Here is a 26,198-nt window from a genome sequence, read left to right on the forward strand (position 1 = left end):
TAATTTAATTGAAAAATGGGGTCTAATCTTATTTTATGGCAGTTAAAGCTTCGCTTAGCGCTTAATTCGTTAAAGGGACGATTATATGGTTTGGAAATGTAGAGCGAATGAGCGTAGAAAGAAGTGTATCCACTCGAAAGGTGTTGTGTTATTGTTAGGTGCAGTTAATAATATATAATAATAATAAAACTTAACATTTACATAGCGCAGTTTTGTGTTATTTAACTTCAAGTGAGCTTTACTATAACAAACTTTAAAAATAATAATTTAGTATTCAGTGGTCATGTTCTTAAGATTACTCCTACAGTGCGCCTTACCCATACAGTTCAAATAATATAACACAAACATGTATAGTACTATATACAAAGCAATGACAAGAGAACAAAAAATAACAAAAACAGTGCTATTATAGCACAGAAAAAAAACTAACATGACAAAAAAAAATGTACTGTATCTAGTTAAAATATGTTTTATACACAGACATAGGAATTAATCATATGTCTATGGTTTTATATATAGTCTTAGATGGAGGTGCTTTCATCCGAATGGTTCCGACTGCACCCGGTCGTAGCCGATCATAGGTCGGCAGCTCATCAGTATTTCTATGTTGCAGCAGCATAACCAGGGGCATTTAACTAAGCTTTGGCCATGAAACTCATTTGAAAACGCCACGCCCACCTCAAAATTCTTATAGAAAACGAATAATATGGCTAAAAGCTCAGATCTCATTGGTGAGAACAGAAGGATTGGTTTGATCTCTCGCTCTCTACCATAATGACTCGTGTAACAGAAAGAGATGACGGAATTATGCCGTTTGACAGTTTTCAAATCATTCAAACAAAATGACAGTGGTTTATTTATACACGCGGGTTGTCATTTGCTGCCGAAATACTATCATTTCCGTCGAAAATATTGCGTGTTAAAGTTGTTCGTGATAAAAATACAATATAAGCCAGTATAGTGTTGGCGAGTTATAAACATATTATATTCAACCTACCTACGTAAGTTCAAGTTTAAAGTGAATTAACAGTTTTAGGTTATTCGTTCGGTTTTTTGAACAATGCTTGATACTTGACATATGTCTTCCTCCACAACGTATAAATGTTATTTATTATATCGATAAACTTATTCATGTTATTGATTAGTGTTATCCTGTATTATCTTATTGTTTTGGTGAAATTAAAGATTTTTAAACATATGTAACCATGAGTTCATTAGGCTGAAAAATGTCGGAATTTTTCGTCGTACTGTCGGACAATCATGTTTTGGAAATTTTCTTCAGTGTTTTTGCAAATTTCTTGTCATTTTGGGTGTCTTCTTCTCAGATTAACAAGTTTCATCTTAAGGAAATGCACTGTAAAAGTTTATTTTCTTAGTCAAGTGAACCTTGCCCTTGGAAAACATTTCGACATTTTTCTGCTTCAAGGACATTTTTATTTTTATAATAGTTTTTTTGGGCTAGTGAGTGAATAGAGTAGGCTGAGAGCAATTATGTTGTCTATGGTCGCATCTTTTTTTAAATGGCCTTGAGTTTCCTCTACCTTGTCTACTGCTCTGCTCCGCACGGTAGGTACTGCTTGTATATCTGTGGTTAAGTACTGTATAATTCTGTTGGATACAAAAAGCCGGAAGATATCGATCTAGAGAGTGGTATATTTATGAGCATAACTTATAGACTCAAACAGAACTGACGTGTGTCCAGTAAGATTTTAATTATCTATGATAGTAAACTTCTCGTAATCTTGAAAGAATCAAGCTTTATTGAAAACTCCCATACGCTGTATACTTTATACCTAGTAAGACATTACAAAAGTTCACCTAAAAACTAAAAACTAACGTAAAAGATGTAAATCTGATGGACATCATCACAAACAATAGATACAAGAGTTTTTTTTTCAAAATTAAAATCTTCGGAAAACATTGCGCAAGTATTTGAAGCCACTGTGGCTTTGGTACAATAATTAGGCCTATCCGATTTGCAAAACCCAACATGTCGGGTTCCTGCAAGTCGGATCGTGTGTAAACAAAACCGCTGACTGAATTTTTTGCTGCTTCATTCTGACCACAGATTTCTTATTATGAAATATAATTAAAAAATATATGGGTCTAATAATAGAGTGTCTAATAGTCTTTTAAGTCGATGCTGCAAAGTTGTTGGCTGTAAAAAACGTAGACAGAAGTGTTTTCAAATCCTCAACAATCTTTTCAAACAAATGAAATCAACTATGTAAATTTCTGAAGTAAACTTAATTTATCGAAATTATCTGAAAGGTGAAAGCTATTTGATATCCTTTTATTGTATAAAAATGTTAATTCAAGATTTGACTGCATTGACGCTATAAATTTTTTGTCCTCGTGCCTCCGAAGTAAACTAGATGAAATATACATTCCATTAAAGTCCATTAAATTATACATTAAATCCGATTCTGATGGAGAGAATACATGGACTGGGCAATGAACTAATATAACAATCTTTTTATTAATGATATACTGCTGTTTTCAAATTTATTTATAATCGTCACTTAAAAGACCAATGGACCTTAATAAATAAATAAATCTGTAAAACAAAAGGCTTAATTTGAATCAACTTTTCACAAAGGACGAGTAATCTGGCTTTAATTTCTGCAATTTATATTCTATCGAATAAAATAACACAATTCTACACAATCTACAAAGCACGAGGTTAACACAGGGCCAAACCTTTCTGTAATTCGATTGCGTACTAAAATAATGGCCTTTAACGCGAGGTACACATTTCAAAAGGTTTGTAGATAATTTACATCTCAATAACGTCAATGAACCCCCTACGTTTGATGATTTCCTGGTACCATTATTGGGGTATAATTGGATTTTCCAAAAGGATGACGCGTTGGTTAATTTCGAAATCGAATTTATTATGATAGCACATTGTGAACTGGCCAAATTGTTCGTCGAAGATTAAAAATATTATTACACGGAGAAAAGTGACTATTATTTAAAATCAATTTTGGTTAAAAACGGGATTGCATGCCTTGCAAATAAATTTACAGGAAAACTACGAATACATGATTATAATATCGAAACACGTGTTTTTGCATTACAACGAAAATTCTTTGTGTTGACAATATATATTATTAAGGCAAATCGTAAAACATTCTTAAGAGGAAGCTACAAGCCAAAAATGTGTATTTTCTTGGTATACCTTATATTGTAGGTAATAGGAATTAAAATCGCTTGAAAAACGGAGTCAAACTAGTTTTTATTCATTTTGTAAATAATTTTATAAGAAAGCAAAAAAGTTAATCATGTGAAACTGCCACAGATAATCTTAGCTATAATACTGTATTTTTTAAAGTTGTTTCCTTTACGCGTTCATACATTTCTATGAAAAAAAAAAAATTAATACTTAAAATTAATATTTTTTATTTAGTCATTTATTTTTTATTTATATTCTTCTCTAGCGAAACGATAGGAGAACCTTCAATCTATCTCAAGCATATTTTTTGGTATTCATAATGTACACCAATTCGTTATAAAGATTAATCAAAATAGTGATTTAACATTAAGCATTTAGCATAATAAAACTATTGAATACTAATTATTTCCTTAGTTATAAATAATTGAATTCCTTTGTACAACAGAACTCTCTATGATAACTTTTATTGTAACTGCTTTTATTGTTCATACTCAGTTTTTATGTTATGTACTTTACACTTATTATTGTACTCCTGAACAACTTACCCATAACAATGTATACATGTAAAAGCCTTCAAGGCGTAAATAAGTAAATAAAACAGATTGTACTGAAGCATACATTTTCGACAACAATTAAAACAGTTTCAGCAATAATGTCCTGCTTTGCTAAAAAACAAGTAACATAATAATGTTGAGATACTATTATATTTGTATTACTTGTGTCTATCTTTGCGTCTTGTCTTGTTTCCTTCTTTTTTTTGTATTGTCTGTCATTTGAGTAAGTATTTATAATTAATTTAAAATAAACAACTATGTTTAGATCACTATTTTAAGTAAGAATGATCAACGTGTTTCAAAATAAAAGGTTTGGTTTGGTTTCACGATGGAAACAAAGTTGGTTATTTTCATTTAATTTAAAAGGTCACTGCAAATCTACTTTGATTCTAATCCGTTTCTCACCACGGTGCGAGTACTTCTTGGGCGTACTCAATTTCTTCTACCATTTAAAAACTCCTGACACTAAATAAAATTAACTTTGAAATTTTCAACGATATCTGTCGACTACTTTTCGAGTTTTGCGAGCACAAACATAACAGGCTGATTTTTATATATTAAGATGAGAAAACAGTTAGAATTTAACTCAACCATTTGGAATAAATTTTATAATATGAGATGTTGTCCTGCCAAAGACCGCCCTCTATGTAGTGAAGTTAAAATCTGAAGTTGTATGTATTTTTGGATCGGAATAATGAAAAAAATAATTGAAGAATTGAAAATTTTCACAAATAACTGATTTAAAATAATATATTAATATTTGAAACTGTTATTTTGTGGTGGAATTCCATTATAAATATATTATAAGAAAACAATTTTAAACTTTTTCCACTTGTTTTTATTTGACCGTGACCGGTTTCAGCCTGTTAGGGCCATCTTTAGACTGGTACAATTTTTGTCTTAAACTAGGGTTTATATACATAGGCAAATTACACTGAGGGGAGGGGTTAACATATTAGGTTGGTTTGAATTATGAGGGGTTTTTTAGTGAAATATGATATTTCCCAAATAAGTATTATACTATCAATTTAAGGATTTACCCAACATAAGGTTACCAGCTAATTGTTAACTATTAAAATCAAATGAATTTATTTATAGAACTATGATAATTATGCCTATTAGGAATCTATTGTGTGGTTAGGTAAAAATATTTTAATGGATTTTATATAATTCAAATACATATTTAGGATAGGTGACATACTGATTATAATGGATATAGCAGCGGAGATTTAGCAACTGATTCTAATTTTGTGTTCATAACATTGTTGGCGTTTACTTTTTTAGTTAGGCGGGTTATCTCTAATGACTCTAGCCTATCTAATTTATGACCTTTGTCGCAGGTATGTAAAAATTTTACATTTCTATCCTTGTCAAACGAGTGTTTATTCTCAAGTAAGAGAATCTCTCATTTCCACTTGTACATACTGCGTTCAATGAAAAGTTAACATTATTAAGGTCAGTCTAGAAATTACAAGTCCTAGGGACTCTAATCAAATCTGGATGTTGTGCACTCCAATATGATCCCTACTGTTAAGGGGATGATGATATCAACATACTTGTAGGGGGAGGGTAACGGGCAGTGCAGGAACACCCATTAGGTCGGGTTTTGCGCGAGTTAACCACCCAAGACGACCCTCACCTACAGGAAGACATCGCAGCACGCCCATTACAACCAGCACTTCATCTCGCCTAAAATAAACTATTAAACCTTAATAGTTTATGGATAGCAGTTGCATCCGGACAAGGACAATCACCGGGACGATATACTCTAATCACAATCCCTGAAACGACATATCAACACGTACCCTTCTACGGCTACTTGGAGAAGACCATTAATAAACAAACGAACATTTAGATGAACTTAAAACAACACGCGGCCACACGCGCAGCAATCCCAAAACAAAGGATCGATTTAAGAAAGACCACGTGTTCCACGTGCACTGGTACAATAACCCCATTATCGGAATGACACATTGACACTTTGACACGCAGCCCGAAAATAGGAAGATGACGCCCCACTCCACCGCACCAGCATGGACTATATAAACCCCAACTCCAGCTTCCAGACGACTCTATTCCGTGTATCGAATCCAAGCACTTGCTTGTCGTATTGTTCACTTAATAGTTTCCCTTTGAAATTGTACTTACATATTTTAAGTTGTACTGTTTAAATTAATTAATAAAGGATAAATCATCCACAAGTTATATTCTTTTTTTTTAACACTAAGAAGACAACAAAAGTTAACTGGCGCCCAGTACGTGGGTCATTTCGAAGAAGCTGTTAAACTTGGCCGTAGCCAGGACTTCTTAGATATTCTTTAATATCTCGACGCGAAGAGGACCACACACCAAACAAATTCGTTAACTAGGCAATGAAGATCATCGCATCAATACTTCTGTGAGTACATTTTTCAATTGATCGTCTATCCCATACGTACGATAGATCCCTTCCCTTCCTTATCCAAAAGGTTAGAGAGAAAACTATTTTTTTTTAAATTAAAAGTCACTTCGTATATTTCTAATTTATTAAAATGGCACAGCCAAATGAGAGGCCCGCTCCCCAATACTCGGAATCGATATTGGAGTACAGTGGCTCTCCCCAAGATATTAATTTATTTATAAAATCAGCCAGGGGGTATATTACTCGAAACGGCAATACGCCAAATAATGTTGAGAAAATAATCTCAAGATTACGTGGGAAAGCACTTCACGTAATTCTCATGAGCGATCATGATAACAATATTGAAACAATATTAGAAACATTGAAAAATGAATGTGGGGACAATAAGTCTGTGACGTTATTACAAACAGAATTGATAAACTTCAACCGCGGTCAGAAGGATTTCTCCTCAACGATCCATGAGATCAACAAAATTCTCTTTTCGATTAAAATTAAAATTTCCGATCAATATGGAGGGCCTAGTGCTCACATATTGATGGAACCATACAAAGATACGGCTCGAAATACTTTATTAAACCTCATGCCAACGCACATTAAATGCGCAAACTTAACAAAAAATTATGATGCCCTGTGCACAGAAATAAGAATGTTGGAGGCCCATGGCGAGCTCCACCAGCGGTCTAAACAAAATCTTGTGTTTCCACAAGCAGGACCATCTAATTTTATGCGGCCAGGACAACAATCAAATAAACCTTTTACTCCGCAAACGCAAAGCTCGTTCAAACCACATAATAATTTTAATCACAATAATTATAATAATAAACCGTGGCATAATAATAACCAAACGCATAATAATAAGTTCGGACAAAACCGCCCGTGGCACGGAAATAACAACAACAATTTTAATACGCACCAGACACGTGCCGGTGATGTCAGTATGAGAACGGCCCCAATGTCCCGACCTCCTAAAGGCCCGGTCATCGACCTCGGCAACGGACGTACGGCGCAGGAGCTATTCTATACCGACAGCAATGATCAGGAACGGCCGGATTTTTGGGAAGACCAAGAATCTCCCCGAGAAACCTAATCCACCTGAATCATATCAATAATGGCCTACCATATATAGTAGCGCCATTAAATATGAAAATTCTGATTGATACGGGAAGCTCCAAATCATTCATGACTAAAAATGTATATAATAGATTGTTTCGTGACTGTAGATATATAAATGAAGAGTTTACTGTACAAACAGCGCACTCTACGACCGCCCATAGAGGTACAGTCGTGACGCCATTTTGGAGAAAAGTATTCGGCAATAATAATGCTGAAATGCGTTTTTATATTTTTGACTTTTCCCATAAATACGATGTGTTAATGGGAATAGATATGTTAAAATTAATGAATGCAACATTAATTTTAAACAACTCAAATAATATTTTAAAAACTCCAACCAAACAAGTTCAGTTGTTCCATGTAATGGATATGAGTAAACTTGATGAGTTATTGGAGAAAAATAGGGATTTATTCTCTGAAGAACTGGTAGTTAATTGCTCACCTCATGTAAAACATGAAATAAAATTACTTAAAGAAGAGCCCGTGTACCAACGCGCTTATCGATTACCGTACGAACAGAGGCTTGAAGTTGAAAGACAAGTCGCTCAACTTCTGAAGGATGGAATCATCCGACCAAGCGATTCGCCTTGGGCAAGCCCTGTCCACATCGTCGAGAAAAAACTCGACCAATCGGGTATAAAAAAGTGGAGGATGGTCATAGACTATCGGAAACTCAACGAACAGACACGTAGTGATAAGTTTCCGCTCCCAAACATCGAAGACATTTTTTCACAGTTACATGGTAATAAATACTTTTCAACTTTAGATCTGACAAGTGGGTACCACCAGATCAAAATGTCCGATCAAGACATAGAAAAGACAGCATTCACTATTCCTAATCAACACTACGAATTTGTTAGAATGCCATTCGGATTAAAAAATGCTCCTGCTTCATTTCAGCGTATGATGAATAATGTATTACGTAAATACATAGGGAAAATATGTTTGGTATACTTAGATGACGTTATAGTATATGCCAACGACGAAGAAGAACACCTCAGGCGCTTAGAAATAGTTTTCAACGCCCTGCGGGAAGCAAATTTAAAAATAAATATCAATAAATGTGAATTTGTCAAGGAAGAAATTAAATTCTTAGGCCATATTCTTAATGGTGATGGACTGCAACCTGATCCCGCAAAACTTGATGCTATAAGAAAATTTCCCTTACCAAAGACAGTCAGGGATATAAAATCTTTTCTAGGACTAATCGGTTACTACCGTAAATTCGCCCCAAATTTAAGCAGAGTGACGAAACCACTCACAGAATGTACCCGAAAAAACGTAAAAATAAATAACCAAGACGAAAAGTTTTTAAATGCATTTAGGCTATGTAAAGAATTACTGATGAATGCCCCAATATTAAAATATCCCGACTTTAACGAAGAATTCACTGTAACCACAGATGCAAGTAACATTGCTCTGGGGGCTGTGTTGAGCCAAAAATCTCAACCTATTGCCTATATTTCTAGGACACTGTCGAAAACGGAAACCAAGTATAATACGACGGAAAAAGAATTGCTTGGTATACTATGGTCCCTCCAGCAATTCCGTCCGTATATTTATGGTAAACATTTTATTATAGAAACGGATCATCAACCGTTAGTATGGTTAACCAAATTGAAAGAACCCAATGCTAAACTTACTAGGTGGAGACTTAAACTCCAAGAATATGATTATACAATTAGACATAAGCGAGGTTGTAATAATCATGTAGCCGACGCACTTTCAAGGGTCGAAATTCATTATAGTGAGGACGGTGAGGAGCACGATTCATTACGAGTAGAAGCCACCTCGGGTGCCCAGAGTGTCACTGACACCGTGCATAGCAATGTGGATGACCATGAGGGTGGAATCCCAATTCGTAACGAACACCCACCCCCGCGTATGAATAGGATTTTTATCGAATTAAGCGATATTGAGAAGAATAGTTTAAGAGCTAAAGAAAAAGGTACGGACCTTGTATGGTGCATTCCTTTAGCAAATGCGGAAGCGGTATTTTTAAAATTGATTAAAACATGTTTAGATAAGGATAAATACGCAGTAATTATAAATAATGATAGACTATATGAGTGTTTAAGCGAATGCTATAGAAAAAATATTGATAAGAACTCGTTAAAATTAATACGTTTCACAAATGTTAAGATTGAACCCATAAATTTAGAAGAACAAAAAGAAGTAATTCGTTCGACGCATATCGAGAACCAACGTCATATGGGCCTAGATGCCTTACTTAGTAAAATAAAACGGACGCACTATTTCAATAACATGCGGACCAAAATAAAAGATTTTTTAAAAACATGTATAATATGTCAAAACTCTAAATACGAAAGACACCCAAAGTCTGCCCCATTAGAGGCTACCGTTACCCCCAATTTTCCAATGGAAATATGGCAGATTGATACTTACCATTTCGGACGTCAAAAATTCTTAACCATTGTAGATAGATTCTCTAAATGGGCATCTTGTACTTTAATCACTGTCGACAACAATGTCGCCATATGTGAAATACTTGTTAAAATATTTTCGTTAATCGGTATACCGAAAGAAATACATTTAGATCGTGAAACCACGTTCACGTCCACTACGACACGAGAGTTATTAGAAACGTACAATATTAAAACACATGTGACTACTACTGGTCATTCACAATCAAAAGCTGATATAGAACGCTTTCACTCCACTCTGACAGAAATATTGAGATTAATACGCACGGCAATACCGAACGTAACATCCGAAACCCAAATTAATTTAGCCTTGAATGCTTATAATAATAACATACACGGTGTAACTAAACATACACCAAACGAGGTACACTTTTGTCATGGGAACAGAGTACCACAACCTAATGGTGTGATTACCCAAAGCTACGTAGCCGACCACGCAAATCAATGTAAAGAACTCAAAAAATTGATACATGATTTACAGCATAAAACAAAAAATAAAACACGCGAACGAGTAAACAAAACACGTACGCAGCAAGAAATGTCCGTGGGACAACAGATACTTATAAAGGTTACCGCACGGGGTAAACATAAAAATAAATTTAAAGGACCGTTCACTATTACTAAAATACTACCACATAATGTACTTGAATATAAAAGTCTGAGAGGCCTAACAACAATTCACAAAGACAGTGTTAAATTGTTTCAGGCTGACGGCCATGACGCAAGCGCTACGGATCCGCCAATTAGCAGACAATGAGCACTTCATCGTCGCGCCCCTGGGAAATGCACGAGCCGTCGAAGGACAGTGGCACGTCATTCATACCCTAGATTTATCTAAACTAATTGAACAATCGCAACAACTAGGAATTAATTACGATAAACTTATAAAATGTAACAATGTAACCTTACCACACGTAGGATTAGAACGTTTGAAATATTTAATAGATCATAATAATCAGATAATTGATAATTTAGTTATAAATAGGAATAAAAGAGGCCTAATAAACGGACTCGGTTCAATAATTAAAGGAATTACGGGAAACTTAGATGATAATGATTTGGATAAATTAGTGCAACGAATTGAAACTAACCAAAATATAAATGAAAAGAGAATCTCGTTGAGTTCAAGAACATTGGAGGATTATTACGGCAAACTAAAAAATATTTCACATAATCAATTGGTACTTTGGTCTCAAATGAGCCATGACCATTATGAAGATAAAACAGACTTGTTGATTACACATTTGATTTATCAGACGGAAACTATTACCGAGTTAATAACTAGAATTACGGAAGCTATCACGTTTGCCTGTCATGGAATGTACCACCCTAGCATTATAAAACCGAAGGTATTTATGGAATCTATTTCACATGTAAATCCTGAACAACTACCTTCTAAAGATTTTGATATTATTCAACGCTTTTTGCAAGTTAAATTCGTTAAAGTTAAACAAACTTTACACTTTATTCTCTCTCTAACTTTAGTAGAACGCACCGTTTATATGTATAACGAAATAATTCCCATCATTTCCAAAACTAACAATAAATGTTTCCAACCCCACCTCCTACCGAGACGATTATTGAGAGATGGAAAGCAGATGTATAATGCACACAAGTGCCAAGTTATTACAGACAGCCTCAGCATATGCAACAAGGAACTCAACTCTATTGATGACTGCACAACTACCGTACTAGAAAACCACAGCGAACAAAACTGTAGTCTACGCCAGATTATATGTCCAGAAGAATATACACATGTCATTGGAGATAATATGATGTACCTGTTTCGCAACGAACCAACAGCATTACAAGCACAATGCCCTCAACACCAACAAAATATAGTAATTTCCAAATCTGTACTTGTAACAAATGACGAGTGCAGTATACAAGGCAAAACCTTCACTATGGGAAGAATCGTTAACCAAGAAACATTACTCATCACATATTCAAAGGAAGAATTACATGTACTAAAACTACCCATCCTACATGTAGATGAAATACAAGAACCACGCAGAGAATTCGATATCCCTACCACCACGACGGGATTTGAAGGAACTATACACATCACACTTACCAGCTGCTTGATAATTACGGCCATCGGATATATCCTTTGGAGAAGATATAAACCCTTCACAGTGCGAAGGAGTTTCAATTTTAGGGGGGGAGAGTTAACCACCCAAGACGACCCTCACCTACAGGAAGACATCGCAGCACGCCCATTACAACCAGCACTTCATCTCGCCTAAAATAAACTATTAAACCTTAATAGTTTATGGATAGCAGTTGCATCCGGACAAGGACAATCACCGGGACGATATACTCTAATCACAATCCCTGAAACGACATATCAACACGTACCCTTCTACGGCTACTTGGAGAAGACCATTAATAAACAAACGAACATTTAGATGAACTTAAAACAACACGCGGCCACACGCGCAGCAATCCCAAAACAAAGGATCGATTTAAGAAAGACCACGTGTTCCACGTGCACTGGTACAATAACCCCATTATCGGAATGACACATTGACACTTTGACACGCAGCCCGAAAATAGGAAGATGACGCCCCACTCCACCGCACCAGCATGGACTATATAAACCCCAACTCCAGCTTCCAGACGACTCTATTCCGTGTATCGAATCCAAGCACTTGCTTGTCGTATTGTTCACTTAATAGTTTCCCTTTGAAATTGTACTTACATATTTTAAGTTGTACTGTTTAAATTAATTAATAAAGGATAAATCATCCACAAGTTATATTCTTTTTTTTTAACACTAAGAAGACAACAAAAGTTAACTCGCGCAATGCTTTCGCCTTACAAATCTTTGACGAGATAAATAGTGATGGACGATCTTTCGACAGTATTATTCGACATTCGGCAGATCATTTTTGAAAACAATTTCAATCGATTTTCTTGGTTGAATCTGGCCATGACTATTGAATAAATAATAGTAGTTTTGTGAACGTAGACCTCGCGTTCAAATGTGTTCTTGTAATTTTATCTTGTATTTAAATCAAATACAAAATTTCAACCAAAGAAAAAAAAAATTAAATCGTAAGTATTTAAATACTTACCCACATAATTATAAACACGTAGATTTAACATTTCAAAAAAAAAATCTTTACTGGAGCGTTAAAACGGTTACCATCTTGAACCGGAAGCTAAACGTAACTAATAAATTTACAGAAAGATTAAATACCAAATGGTAGAGTTGAAAAGTTTAAAAATTACATGTGTTCCGTAACGCCAATTGCTTTTGACAGGCCGTGTACTAACCAATCGTATCGTCAGGATTTGAACTGTTTAGTTTAAGTTCGCACAAGTCAGCTAAAACGACGGAAAGCCGTGAGCCCAGCCAGTTGCACAAAAACGGTTCGACCTGTCAATTATCGATCCCCGGTTGTGTTATCGGAATAATCATAATACGTATTTATTATCGCAATTTAATCTAAAATAACGAGTGATAACGAACGACAGTTCAGTTCCAGTGCTGACAGATGAGGCTGATGCAGATTTCACCATCATTTCACCGGTAAGTTGCTTGTGAAGTAACGTTACGCATTGTGTTTCCGCATTCGCCTGTCAAAAACCGTATAATTAATTGATTTGTTATCTGTGTGGAATAGCCCTTGAGTCGGCTATTCCAACCCCTGTTCGTTTTTCGAACATTTTTGGTGCCGAAACTAGGGAACTTTAAGATTATAATCTATCTATGCCAAAACGGATATATGCTGTGGAATGTTTCTTAAATTTTGAATAATAATCAATTCGAACAGTAATTAGGTAGGTACCTAGCTCTTGAGTATTTACGACCTACCGCGCATATAATTATAATAGATTAAATTATTATCATTTATTTCGTTTATTTACGACCATAGTATTTACGATTTCATAGTATTTACGACCTACCGCGTATATAATTATAATAGATTAAATTATTATCATTTATTTCGTTTCGTTTTTAGGTACGTTTCCAATCGCGTTTATTCAACATGGCCCCAGCCATTCAAACATTGCGCCGGAAACGGACATTAGCGAATAATAGGTTAGTCAAGACACATGAAATAGCAAAAAGCGCTTTGCACGATGCAACTAAGTGCAACTTATTGTTAGCGCATTATACTACTCTGGAAAAGATAGTTCTTGAATTTGAAACGTCTCACGCGGAAATATTAGCTTTAGATGACACAAACGAAATTGATGAGGATAAAATTCGTGAAACCTTTGACGAGATGTATTATCAAATTGTCGAAATTTACCAGGAGTTAACCAGTCAGCCTCTCGATTGTAAGACCGCGAATGCGTGCACAAACGTTAAATTACCAAAAATAAACATTCCAATATTTTCTGGAAATGTCAAGCAATGGCCCGAATTTTACGACATGTTTAACGCTCTGATTCATGAAAACAAATCTTTATCCAACATCGAACGCATGCAGTATTTGTTCTCATGTTTATCTGGAGAAGCTTTAGGGTTAATTCGGACATTTCCAGTACAAGGAGCTCACTACGTTGAAGCATATCAAAGATTAATCGCGCGCTATCGTAACGCGCGTGAACTCGCCTTTACGTGTTGGCGGGAAATGCTAAATTTAAATTTTCCGCCTAACGATCCTTTTGAATTTCGTCGCGTGTTCGATGTATTTAATGAGGATTTAACAATTTTAAAAGAATTGGATCTCCCAATAGATAATTGGGACTTCGTGCTTTGTTATTTAATTCTGTCGAAATTAGATTCACCTACAAGATGCGCATTCGAACAACTGCAGTCTCCTACCGACCTGCCTTCATATTTGAAACTCAAAGAGTTTCTTTATAACAAATGCGAAGCTCTTGTACGAGACTTACATTTTTCGACTCGCGATAGCAGTACTATTGACAAACCTCTTGCACGGAACTTTAATCAGGCTGCCAAAAAACGCACTTCAGCGCTTCTTTGCGATCTTAAGAAAGGACAGCCTAAAACAAATAGGTCCTCGAACTCCACCACTTATCTGAAATGCTCCTGTTGCGGGGAAGACCACTCCATTTCCAAGTGCAAGGTATTTGCACTCAAGTCAGTTCAGGATCGCCTACAGTTTGTTCAATCACACCGTTGGTGTTTCAATTGTCTTCATTCTTCTCATTATCTTAAAGATTGTAAATCTTTGTTTACATGTCAAAAATGTCAGCAAAAACATCATACTTTGCTCCATCGAGACGAAAACGCTTCTTTGGAAGATCAGTATCAACACTCCACGGCGTCTACGGACCAGGAGCCTTCTTCCGACTCTAAAATTCAGGTCCTCACCAACTTAGGAGACAAGTCCATAGTACTATTGTCAACCGCCAATGTTGGCATTCGCGATTCATCCGGCCGTTTCCAAACCTTTCGCGCATTGATCGATTCGGGCAGTCAAGCTCACTTCATCACCGATCGTGCTGCGGAGCTCGTAGGCATCCCTCGTCAAGCCAGTTCTCAGAGAGTTAGCGGCTTAGGCCAATCTTCCGCAACCACGTCAGGAGTCATTCAATTAGAGATCGGTGTTAAGGGACGGGTTCTCTTCAACATCAAGGCACTTACGCTGCCAAGTATCTGTGGCAACATGCCAACTGTTCGTCTAGATAAGTCATCGTGGCATCAGTTGAGAGACTTGCCTCTTGCCGATCCTGACTGTCACAAACCGGGACCGATTGATCTTCTTCTGGGTGCTGAGGTTTTCTCTTGTCTTCTGAGACCTGGTAATGTGAATGGTGGTCCACGTCAGCCATCAGCTTTCAATTCTGCATTTGGTTGGCTTCTTCTAGGTTCAATTGGTTCGGACACTGCTCACGAAACGAAATCTTTCATCGTTACTAACGAGGACCGGCTCCACGAAGAGGTCCAGCGACTGTGGGAGTTAGACACCATTCCCCAGTCTTCACACCTCACTCATGAGGAACAACTTTGTGAACAAATGTACTGCACTGACCACTCACGGGACGGATCTTCGGGAAGATACATCGTATCCTTGCCTTTCCGAGAAAGTGGAAGGGATATCTCTTTTCCAGGGTCGCGTGAGATCGCTTTACGTAGATTCCATTCACTCGAGCGCAAACTCATAGCAAATCCAACCTTACGTGAACAATATTCTGCTTTCATGACTGATTATTTACACAGTGGTCACATGACTCGTGTTCCTGGAAAAGATTTGCACAAGGGAAAGTATCACATACCTCATCATTGCATTCTTCGTCCAGGCGGCACTAGCATTTACTTAAGAGTCGTTTTCGACGCCTCAGCGACGGATGTTAACGGATCCTTGTTAAATGATACCTTGCTTATCGGTCAAAAGCTTCAAAAGAACCTGCTGGAGCTTTTGCTAAAATTCCGTATACCATCGGTAGTGTTTACTGCTGATGTACGACAAATGTATCGCCAAATATTGGTTCTAGAACCAGATCGCGCTTTCCAAAGAATATTTTGGCGTTTTCATTCGTCGGAACCCTTCCACGAGTACCAACTAAACACTGTAACCTATGGTGTCTCCTCCGCCCCATTTTTGGCCTGTCGTACTGTCAAACAGTTGACCAAAGATGAAGGTTATGATTTACCGCTAGCGCGTCGTGTGCTAACTTCGGATATTTACATAGATGACATCGTTACCGGTTGTAACAGCTTAGAACAAGCTCAACAAACGAAAACCGAAGTTATCGAGCTGTTTAAACGAGGTCAATTCGAATTGCGGAAGTGGGCTAGTAACAAACCAGAATTACTCGCCGATCTGCCTCCGGAATACTGCCTCAATGACTTGGTGTCCATGGATGTTGATAACTCTCACATTCTCAAGGTATTGGGATTAAAGTGGGAGCCACGACATGATACATTTTCATTCGAAGTCCTATGCCTCGATCGCGAGTGCACTAAACGCACTATCCTCAGTGAAGTCGCTCGGGTTTTTGACCCTCTCGTTTTTCTATGCCCTTTGACGTTTTTCGCCAAATCCCTAGTACCAAAGTTGTGGGTTCTAAAGGTTGGGTGGGATGACACCCCCCCTGTTAAAATTGTTCGTCAATGGGATCGTTATACTAAACAATTACCGCTCTTGAAGTCGTTCAAAATCCCTCGATGGGTGTCATTCCCTCACATGGAGTCGTGTCAACTTCATGGCTTCTCAGATAGTTCGGAACTTGGATATGGCGCGGTAGTTTACTTGCAAATCATGGATGTTAACGATAAAGTCCAAATATATTTGGTTTGCGCCAAGTCTCGAGTCACCCCCACAAAAAAGATTTCATTGCCTCGCCTTGAACTGTGTGCGGCAGTTCTTCTAGCAGATCTATTAAAATTCGTCAAAGATTTATACGTACCATTGCTTCAGATCTCCAATACCTTTGCGTGGTCGGATTCAACCATCGTGCTCGCCTGGTTACGTTCTCTTTCGTGTCGCTGGAAGACTTTCGTGGCTAACCGTGTCAGTCACATTCAAGATGCCCTCGAAGGGACTTCCTGGCATCACGTGTCATCTGGAGATAATCCAGCGGATGTCGCTTCTCGTGGTCAATCTCCAGCCGATCTGATCGATAACACGTTATGGTGGGCGGGGCCTTCGTGGCTGATCCAGTCATCCGATTCTTGGCCGTTGTTCGATGGCAATTTCGACGAAATTGAACTTCACTCTGAGGAACGAGTTCGATCTTTATTTGTCCAACAGGACGAAAATCTGGTGGACCTATTATTAGTTAAATTTTCTTCGATTCGGAAGATCCAACGCATTCTCGGTTACTGTCTTAGATTCATATACAACCTACAGAATAAAGAATCTCGTCGTTTGTATCTTCCATTAAACCGTGCCGAAATTCACACTTCACTTTTGACAGTAGTTAAACGCACTCATCATGTACATTTTAATAATGATATCACACGTTTGAAAGAGGGCAACCTTATGTCGAAACAAATGCGGAAGCATAATCCCTTCATTGACGACCACGGTGTGCTCAGGGTGGGTGGCAGGTTATCTCAATCTGGGCTCGAATTCGAGTATAAACATCCTGCCCTATTTCCTCGCGAATCTAAGCTTACTTCTCTTGTGATAGACGCTCTACATCGAGAACATTGTCATCCAGGCCCCGACGGCGTTGTTCGTATCGCTACGGTTCGTACATCGAATGGTTCTCTTCTCACGAGACCATTACCCAAATTGTGTCCATTGCCTAGTCAATGTGACTAATCATTTTCGCTTCCGCGGCGCATTCTTTCTTATCATTTTCATTATTATTATTAATATATATTTTTTTCTTTTTCTTCTCTCTTTTCACTGTTTCTTCGTTCACGCAACGTTCCACAGCATTGCCCGTTTTGTTTCTAAATTTTATTTAAAATACACGTTGTTGTATTTTGGTGGGCGGAATGTTCCGTAACGCCAATTGCTTTTGACAGGCCGTGTACTAACCAATCGTATCGTCAGGATTTGAACTGTTTAGTTTAAGTTCGCACAAGTCAGCTAAAACGACGGAAAGCCGTGAGCCCAGCCAGTTGCACAAAAACGGTTCGACCTGTCAATTATCGATCCCCGGTTGTGTTATCGGAATAATCATAATACGTATTTATTATCGCAATTTAATCTAAAATAACGAGTGATAACGAACGACAGTTCAGTTCCAGTGCTGACAGATGAGGCTGATGCAGATTTCACCATCATTTCACCGGTAAGTTGCTTGTGAAGTAACGTTACGCATTGTGTTTCCGCATTCGCCTGTCAAAAACCGTATAATTAATTGATTTGTTATCTGTGTGGAATAGCCCTTGAGTCGGCTATTCCAACCCCTGTTCGTTTTTCGAACAACATGTTTGGTGATTTTTTTAAATACTGTACTGTTAGCTCATGCCAGTATTATGGTTATCGTGCATGATTTATATAAGAATAAAAAATAAATATTTTGTAGAACAAATTAATAATAAAACATGAGGGAAAAAGACATGTTATGGTAAAGAAAAATATTAAAAAAACACACATTATTATAGAAAATATATAAGAAATTAAAATAAAGATTAAACTGATTGATAAAAAGATACTTTAAAGAAAATAAAAATACAAATTAAAATTTTAAAAGTAAGATTAAAATAATACAAAATTATAAGAATTATTTTTAATATATAGTTATTTTTTAACGCAGTTTAAGCATGGTACGTGCTTATCTAGAAATGTAGCTATTTAGTACCCTACCTACGACAGGATAAGGGGTTGGAACATTTACGGAGCGTCGTAATCACGCGACTGTCATCTGTCAAAGTGACAGATCCCGTACATAGAAATGATATTCCGCGGCAGTCCCCCAAATGATCTGATCCTCTCTCTTGAAGAAAATTATAACGTAATGAGTACATTCCACGCCCAATTTATGCGCGCATAATATAGCGTAATGTGTCTGGCCTAAAGCTGCTGAGAAAATATCCTCTTAGAATTTTTGCCAATATTTTTTTGTGTTGTGTTGGGTATATGCGTGTATGGTGAGGATGAATTCCAAATTTAGTCATGTGAGTAGATGAAGATAGGTGTATTTGATTTAGAGATCGTGTTTTGTGCTGGTGTTTGTCGGAATAAGGCAGGTTTAGTGTAGAATGGCAGTTGTGTTGTCATATTTTGGCAGAATCGTAAAGGTAAGTATTAGTGTCTGTGAGTATATATCTTTGATATATGTATCCCAAGGTAGATGATATACATTCCTTACAGTTCTATTTTGTTGTCTATTGAGATTGTTATTAAATATGATTCAGAAAATTCGGCACTCGTAGCCCCTTCTCTACCCAGTTTACCGTAATATCGTCTAGTTTGGATATTTCCGATCTAACGAAGTCACTGTGACCAGCTGAATGGTGTAGCTCTAGCAATCCTAACTTACAGTTCGATTGCAATGATAATAATCATGGCATGTATGTATTGTTAGCTTGCATTACGTCAGTAAATTCGACAGATTGAGTTTCGTCCCATTTGGGTCACATCCTTGCGTTGTGTATATGGGAGATCGACAACTGTTGGAAATTACGTCAAATTTAATAAGATTTTCAATCTAAACATAATAACAGTTGTTTTTGAGAGCGGAAAAACGCATTGAAAGGTTATCTGGAATATTCTCAAAAAGTCGCAATTTCATGATATGTTTTGTAAAATTTCACCTCATGGGCGCTTATCAAAGCAATAAAATATCCATTAAACCTAACATAGCCCAAGCTAACCTCACCTAACCTAACCTAACCTTACCTAACCTAACCTAAAATTGCACGAACTTTGAATTACGCATATCTTAAAAAAATATATATTTGGCCTCAAATCATAACCATGAAATGTTTAATCTATCGAACTTTTACTCGAAAATAATTTCGAAAATTCACAATAATGAAGGAACTGAATAGACCCTTCAGTGGCTAAGTCGGCATCGCGTCTGGTTCCCACCCAGGCGTGGTGAGTTCAATTCCTCGGCTTGCTAAATTCTCCATCACAACACACGTGGGAGATTTTTAAATATTGTCAGATTATTCTTAAACCGGGAATGTTTGTCTTTTTTATAATTTTTTTTTTACGTTAGCTCCACACAGGAGGCCCTGAGGAAAATAACTCAGCCCCAAGGCTTATATCATCTTTAGGGATACTGTGAGGAGGGTATTTTTAATAAAGGAAGGGGAGGACGTTTTGGGAAGAAAAAGGTATGGCAGGAGTGACAGACGTTTGAATCCATCGGTCAATGCAGTGATCCGAGAGTGTCCTGCTGTAGAGGTCAAAGGCTCCCCCCCAACCAGTCTCTCCCGATCCGACCTGCCGAACAGTACAATTCCTGCAGGCACCCCTGTTAAGTCACCAAAAACGTAATGAACCACGGGGGGGGGGTGACCTATGACAGAGGTGTTGGTTAACCCACCCCAAAATTGAATATTTGATTATAAAATATTGTCAGATTATGTTATGCTTTTTTAAGTTGTATTTTCTGCTCTTCCTCGTTCTGGTAATCACATTCCTGAAAATCTAGAAATAAAACAAGGTTTTACACCCCTTTACCAAATTATCATCCCTTCTGCGAACTATTCCCACTGTTTGCTTTGCTTCTTGCCTCAAAATCATATGAGGCACAGCTACTAAAACAATATTATTCCAAGGCCCGCAATGTCAGGCCTACCACCCTTGCGCTAGTCGGAAGTTGAATAGAAAATGATTAATAATTAGGTTTTCTATAGAATGGGGACTGTAATGGAGTATGGTGAGGAACTGGAAGTGATATTATGATGTATCAAGGACTTTGAATGGAAATGTTGGCTTTTGTTTGATGCTTCACAAGTCGTTTGTTCGTGTTTAAATGAACAATAGTGAATTGTTTAATTATTTGATTTAATGAGTTAGTTGCAAACAGTTGTTGGCATTTCACACGATACTTTATATCGTACAGATCCCCATATGGAAAGTATGTTGGAACCCATATGAAAAATATATATTTTTATTATAATGTAATTTAATTATCCTGTTACAAAAATATCTATAATTTGACAGTTAAAATAAAATCAATAGCCAAAAAACCAGGGATTCAGGAAGGCGCTTGGGGACTTTCTGAGTGAATGTTGTAGTGTTCGTAGCCTGTAAAATATATTGCATAATTTTTACTATCAATACGATAATTTTAAATAAAATATATTTAAAAATTTGTTTGATGAACAAATCAAGCTAGTTTCTTATAATAATCTCTTAACCCAACCCTAAGACTAGCTAAGGTTTACGGAGGCTTGAGGTAAATATAAGGGATGGTAGTGGAGCTTCATTAATGCATCATCCCCAGTTTCCCTCGTAATCGCTAACGAGCCCACAAAGGAATGTCTAATCAATCCGGCCATGCAGGGTAAGGTGCTCATGCATGGGATGGTCTTAATCCAAGGGTGTTACGGAATGGAGGCAACCGGTCTGAGAATTGAGGTGTTCATAATGTAGAGTAAATTTATATTAACGAATAGGAGATATAAGCCAGTCTGCTTGCTGGCTGAGGTGAGATTTTTGGTTGCATGATAACTGTAATGTTGTTATTTGCTTCAGTTAAGATTGTTTTGAGAGTTAATCATAGATGGCGGTGCTTGCTCTGTTGAAAAACGAATGGTTCCGACTGCATCCGAGGATAGCCGATTCATAGGTTGGGAGCTCATTAGTGTTTATAGTCCCCGGCAGAATAACTCATAGGACGTGTGCCCAATAAGACTTTTATTGTAATTATCAACGATAGTAAACTTCTTGTATTCTTGAACGAATCGAATATTTATTGACGACTCCCGTTCTCAAGAATATTTAATACCGAGTGGCATTAGAATAGCTCAACACAATGACAATTCAACGCGCCTTTTGTGGTGTTTGTATGAATGCGTGTAAGTGCAAGCAAGATACTATAAAAGGCGATGCATATTAAATATCCTTACTAATCTTTTGTAAATAGCAGCTCCCCAATATATATCACTACAAGATCACGTATCATTATTTTGTACGACCTTCACCCGTTACAATAATACTCCAGCCACTATACTACATTGGCATACATTACACCTTTAAAAAGTTATTAAAAAACTAACCTATAAACTTACGAGGAAGCTACAAGCCAAAAATGTGTATATTCTTGGTATATCTTATATTGTAGGCTTTAAAATCACTTGAAAAACGGAGTCTAGAAACGTTCGATTTCAAACAAAGTTTTTAAAAAGTTGTTTCCTTAATGCGTTCATACATTACCATTAAAAAAAAATTGTTAACATTTATATATTTTATTGAGTAATTTATTATTTTATTTGTATTCTACTGAAACGAAACGATAGGAAAACCTTCAATTTATCTAAAGCATATTTTTTGTTATTATTTATGTTCACCAATTCGTTATAAAAATTAAACAAAACAGTGATTTGGCATTAAGCTTCGCCCTAGTTTTTCGTGACTTTATATCACTCGGCCGCCGTGGCAAGTACATTGATTTTGATTAATTTGTGTTATTTCATAATTTATTCATCAAATATAACATGCAGTATACGTGCGGCACATTATAGAGTGGAAGATACTCTCAGTAAAGCCCTGGTGTTCGACCATTACCCAGAATTGAAACGTTGCTTGAAATAGCTTCAACCATGTTTGGTGACCAGATATAAATAGCCAGGTACTCCCCCACCTTATTCTTCCCATTTCCTTCCCCTCATCATAAAATTGAACCTCACAACATACTTCAATCGTGGATGGCATAATCTCACCTGCTCTAGACGGTTAGTAGGAGTTGGGGACTCTTTTGCGGTATTCATATTAAAAAATAAGTTTTTAAAGGTGTTACGTTTCAGAGAAGGTCGAATATGAGAATAAAATTAGAGGATCTGGGTTAAAGTCCTTCCCGTTTCCTTTTTTCTTTGTCTTTGTCTGTTTCTTATTTTCATTAAGATATGTTGATATAATCTTCTTTAATGATTGAATATTACAATGAAGTTCATGAGCCGAATAAAGTTTTGCCTAATAAATTGAATATTCTTACTAAATAGAATAGACTTATCGAAAAAGTCAATAGATGTCTCGTATAAATAAAATCGGATAGGTATTTCTAAGACACCATCTAGATTGTAAATATGTGATACTTTGCAATAATAATCGAATTTGGGATTTAATTGAGGATAATAGTAATTAAGTACTTAATTCTTAAATTAAAATGTCAGATTGATAAAAAATACTGATATTAAAAATAATGATGTTTGTTTATTTCCGCTGAACAGCGGTGAATGCAATACTCTATTTGCCATATAAATAATTATATGATATTAAATTCAAATTATATAAATGGTAAGCATATTTAGCACTTTTAATACAGTGACTTGAGGGAAATTCTCCATCTATGGTGCAGGAACGGGCTCTGCCTTTGGGCAACGACCTGGACAAGAGTATTTTCCGATCTCCGGTAGCTCCTGACTCGTTTAGGGTCATCAAGGCAGCAAATCCACGCACCTTTCCCTTTGCGAACAGCTGTGAGACGCTGCATCGCCAAGGGAGGCCGAACAGCGCCCTGTGTGCGTGGTTATACTGTACTCGGTTTTTAAGACGCCTTCTGGTGTACCTTGTCCATAGTTGGCTAGTGTAAAAGCTCATGCAATACGTCTGGAGTAGTTGCTTCTTCACCGGAAGACTGGACTTGTTGAAACTCCTGACGAGCATGTTGGCTCAATACTCTTCTTTGGCGTTCTATGCCAGTTTTATTATTGAGGTCATCAGTGACAACATGCCCCAAACATTTTATTTCGATGCAGATTTTGATATTGGCTCCGTCGAGACAAATGGGTGAAATGACAGCTGGACCAATACTTGCTTTAAATATCAGCAGTAATCATTTTTTATCATTGTACATTAGACCATGACTCATTAGGTCAATTGGTAGAGATGCCAGTCCCGGTAAAACTACAATATCTGTGTTCAAATTTCAGATGCGACCGTTACCTTTTAAAAATTATGTGTTTCTTTTATATTTTCACTGGGAGATGTTCAATTAATGATTCAATAATAATATCCAAACAAGAAAAGGGTAACTATGTTTATGTTTACTAACCTGATGGAACAGAATGAAGGGCAGACGGTTTGAGCCCGCGCAGGGCCGGGTGTAGGGCGCCGCTTACCACTTGGTCACCAGGGCCGCCTGGAAAATATTAACGATGCATTAAGAAAAAGTAGAAAATGATAAGGTTAATATAAAAAAAATAGGGACACGCTTAATTGTTTTGTTTTAAAAATACTTTGTTGTAGTTACACAATAATAATAAATAAATATAATAATGCCGTAATAATACTGCATTAATTATTATAAATTATAACTAAATAAACTATAAAAATTATAACAACTGCATTATAAATATTAAAAATGAACCTATAAATTGTTTCTTATATTGCCAGTTTATACTTAACTAAGACATAAATAAAAAACTAACATAAAAAAACAAAATTTAATTATTATGACGAAAAATGGTGTGAAGAAAAGACTAAAATGAATTATTTTCCATTTTCGGAAACTGAAATACTTACTTCTAATTGTAACCTAACTGATAGAAAGTGTTTTTTTTTAATATTAAAGGTGCTAAGCGTGTTCCTATTTCCTGTATATTTACCAATACTTTAAGTCTAGCTTTAAAATGAATTAAACAAGGGGTGTTTCCTTACCAATGAGATGCGCTTGGCCACCATTTTGCGCCAAGAGATGCGCATGCGCCGCTCCTGTCACTACCACGCCGTGAGCTGACATCTGTTGGTAAAACAAATAACATTAAACGGAAAAATGTCAATTTAATTTATTTGTCTATACAGCGTGAATACAGGGGAACTATATCACCACCCGGTTGGGCATTGTTGTGTAGTGGGTGTAAAGGAGGAAAAACGGATGCCGGTAGCTCGCTCCACAAAAACGAATCGAAAAACCGATCTGTTATCATGAAGCCTACATCAACTAAGAACGGATGTTTCTGTTATTTAAATACAGTGATTGAAGTAAAACGAGACGCTCGTTATGTTCTACGTGTTCATAGATGGCGCTATTTAATTATTTTTTTTAAATATGATTTTTGCAAGGTATTGCTTAGCAATGTTAAGAAAAATTATTTGTTTGCGCCCGTAATTACGCAAAATGAATATAAAAAAAACAGTTTTGTCAGTAAAAAAACTCAATACTTTCAAGAAAGGCATACAAATACAATATTTTATTTTATTTTATAAATATAAAAAAATTAACAATTTTGATGACTTTCTTAACTACCACACTAGGCTAATTCCCGTATTCTGGCAGTCGCACATGATTTATGAAATAATAACAATAATAAAATATAACGCATAAGGAAATGGTTATGGTAAAACAAAAACTAAAAAAGGAACTTCATTCTAGAAACCATATTAGAAATTCAATAATGTATTGAATCATCGATACAATATTGTAATTGAATGTCATTCTTGAAAGAATTGAGTTTTTAATAAACACAAAACTATTTATTTATACTCATACTACGTATGTAGGTACGCCATCTACAAACGCGTAAATTATAACGTACGTTCTTGGTTCCGCAAATTCAGATCAGAATTCTTACAAGGCCTCTTCTAGGATATGGAAACATGATAAATAAGATTCAATTCAATGTACCTGCGCGTTCAACACGCTCTTCTGTCCTGTTCAGGGTGGATCAATGCAAAACGAACTCTAAGCAGAATTCTTGCCTGAACAGACAATGCAATAATTACAATAGTGTTTTATCCAAGGTGGATATTTTCAGTTGCAAACTTACCAAATACAAGAGGTCCATAAAAGAATATTTCTCTGATGGTTTGTGAATAATGTTACGTCTCTGTTGTTTATATTTCTATTATGATTTGATTTATATCTACAAACTCTTTCCATGGCTATAAATGTATTGATAGATGTTTTGTTTTGTAATTTTTTCGTTTTATATAATCTTTTGTTTTGTATAAATTTTTGTCGATTGAATTGAACTGTCGATTTCCCGAAAATTAATAAATAAATAAATGACT

General features: G+C 36.3%; 1 protein-coding gene across 1 annotated transcript in view; it reads right to left on the minus strand.

Moving 5' to 3' along the window:
* The window catches only part of LOC149410399 (uncharacterized), an 892,605-nt gene that overhangs the window by 115,186 nt on the left and 751,221 nt on the right, over positions 1 to 26,198 (minus strand). The window contains 2 exon segments of the mRNA XM_089648756.1: positions 24,241 to 24,327; positions 24,846 to 24,927. Coding sequence (XP_089504882.1) covers positions 24,241 to 24,327; positions 24,846 to 24,927 — 169 coding nt within the window.

This window comes from Hesperophylax consimilis, chromosome 28, assembly GCF_061612785.1.
Source record: "Hesperophylax consimilis isolate HC1 chromosome 28, BYU_Hcon_1.0, whole genome shotgun sequence".
NCBI classification, from domain to species: domain Eukaryota; kingdom Metazoa; phylum Arthropoda; class Insecta; order Trichoptera; family Limnephilidae; genus Hesperophylax; species Hesperophylax consimilis.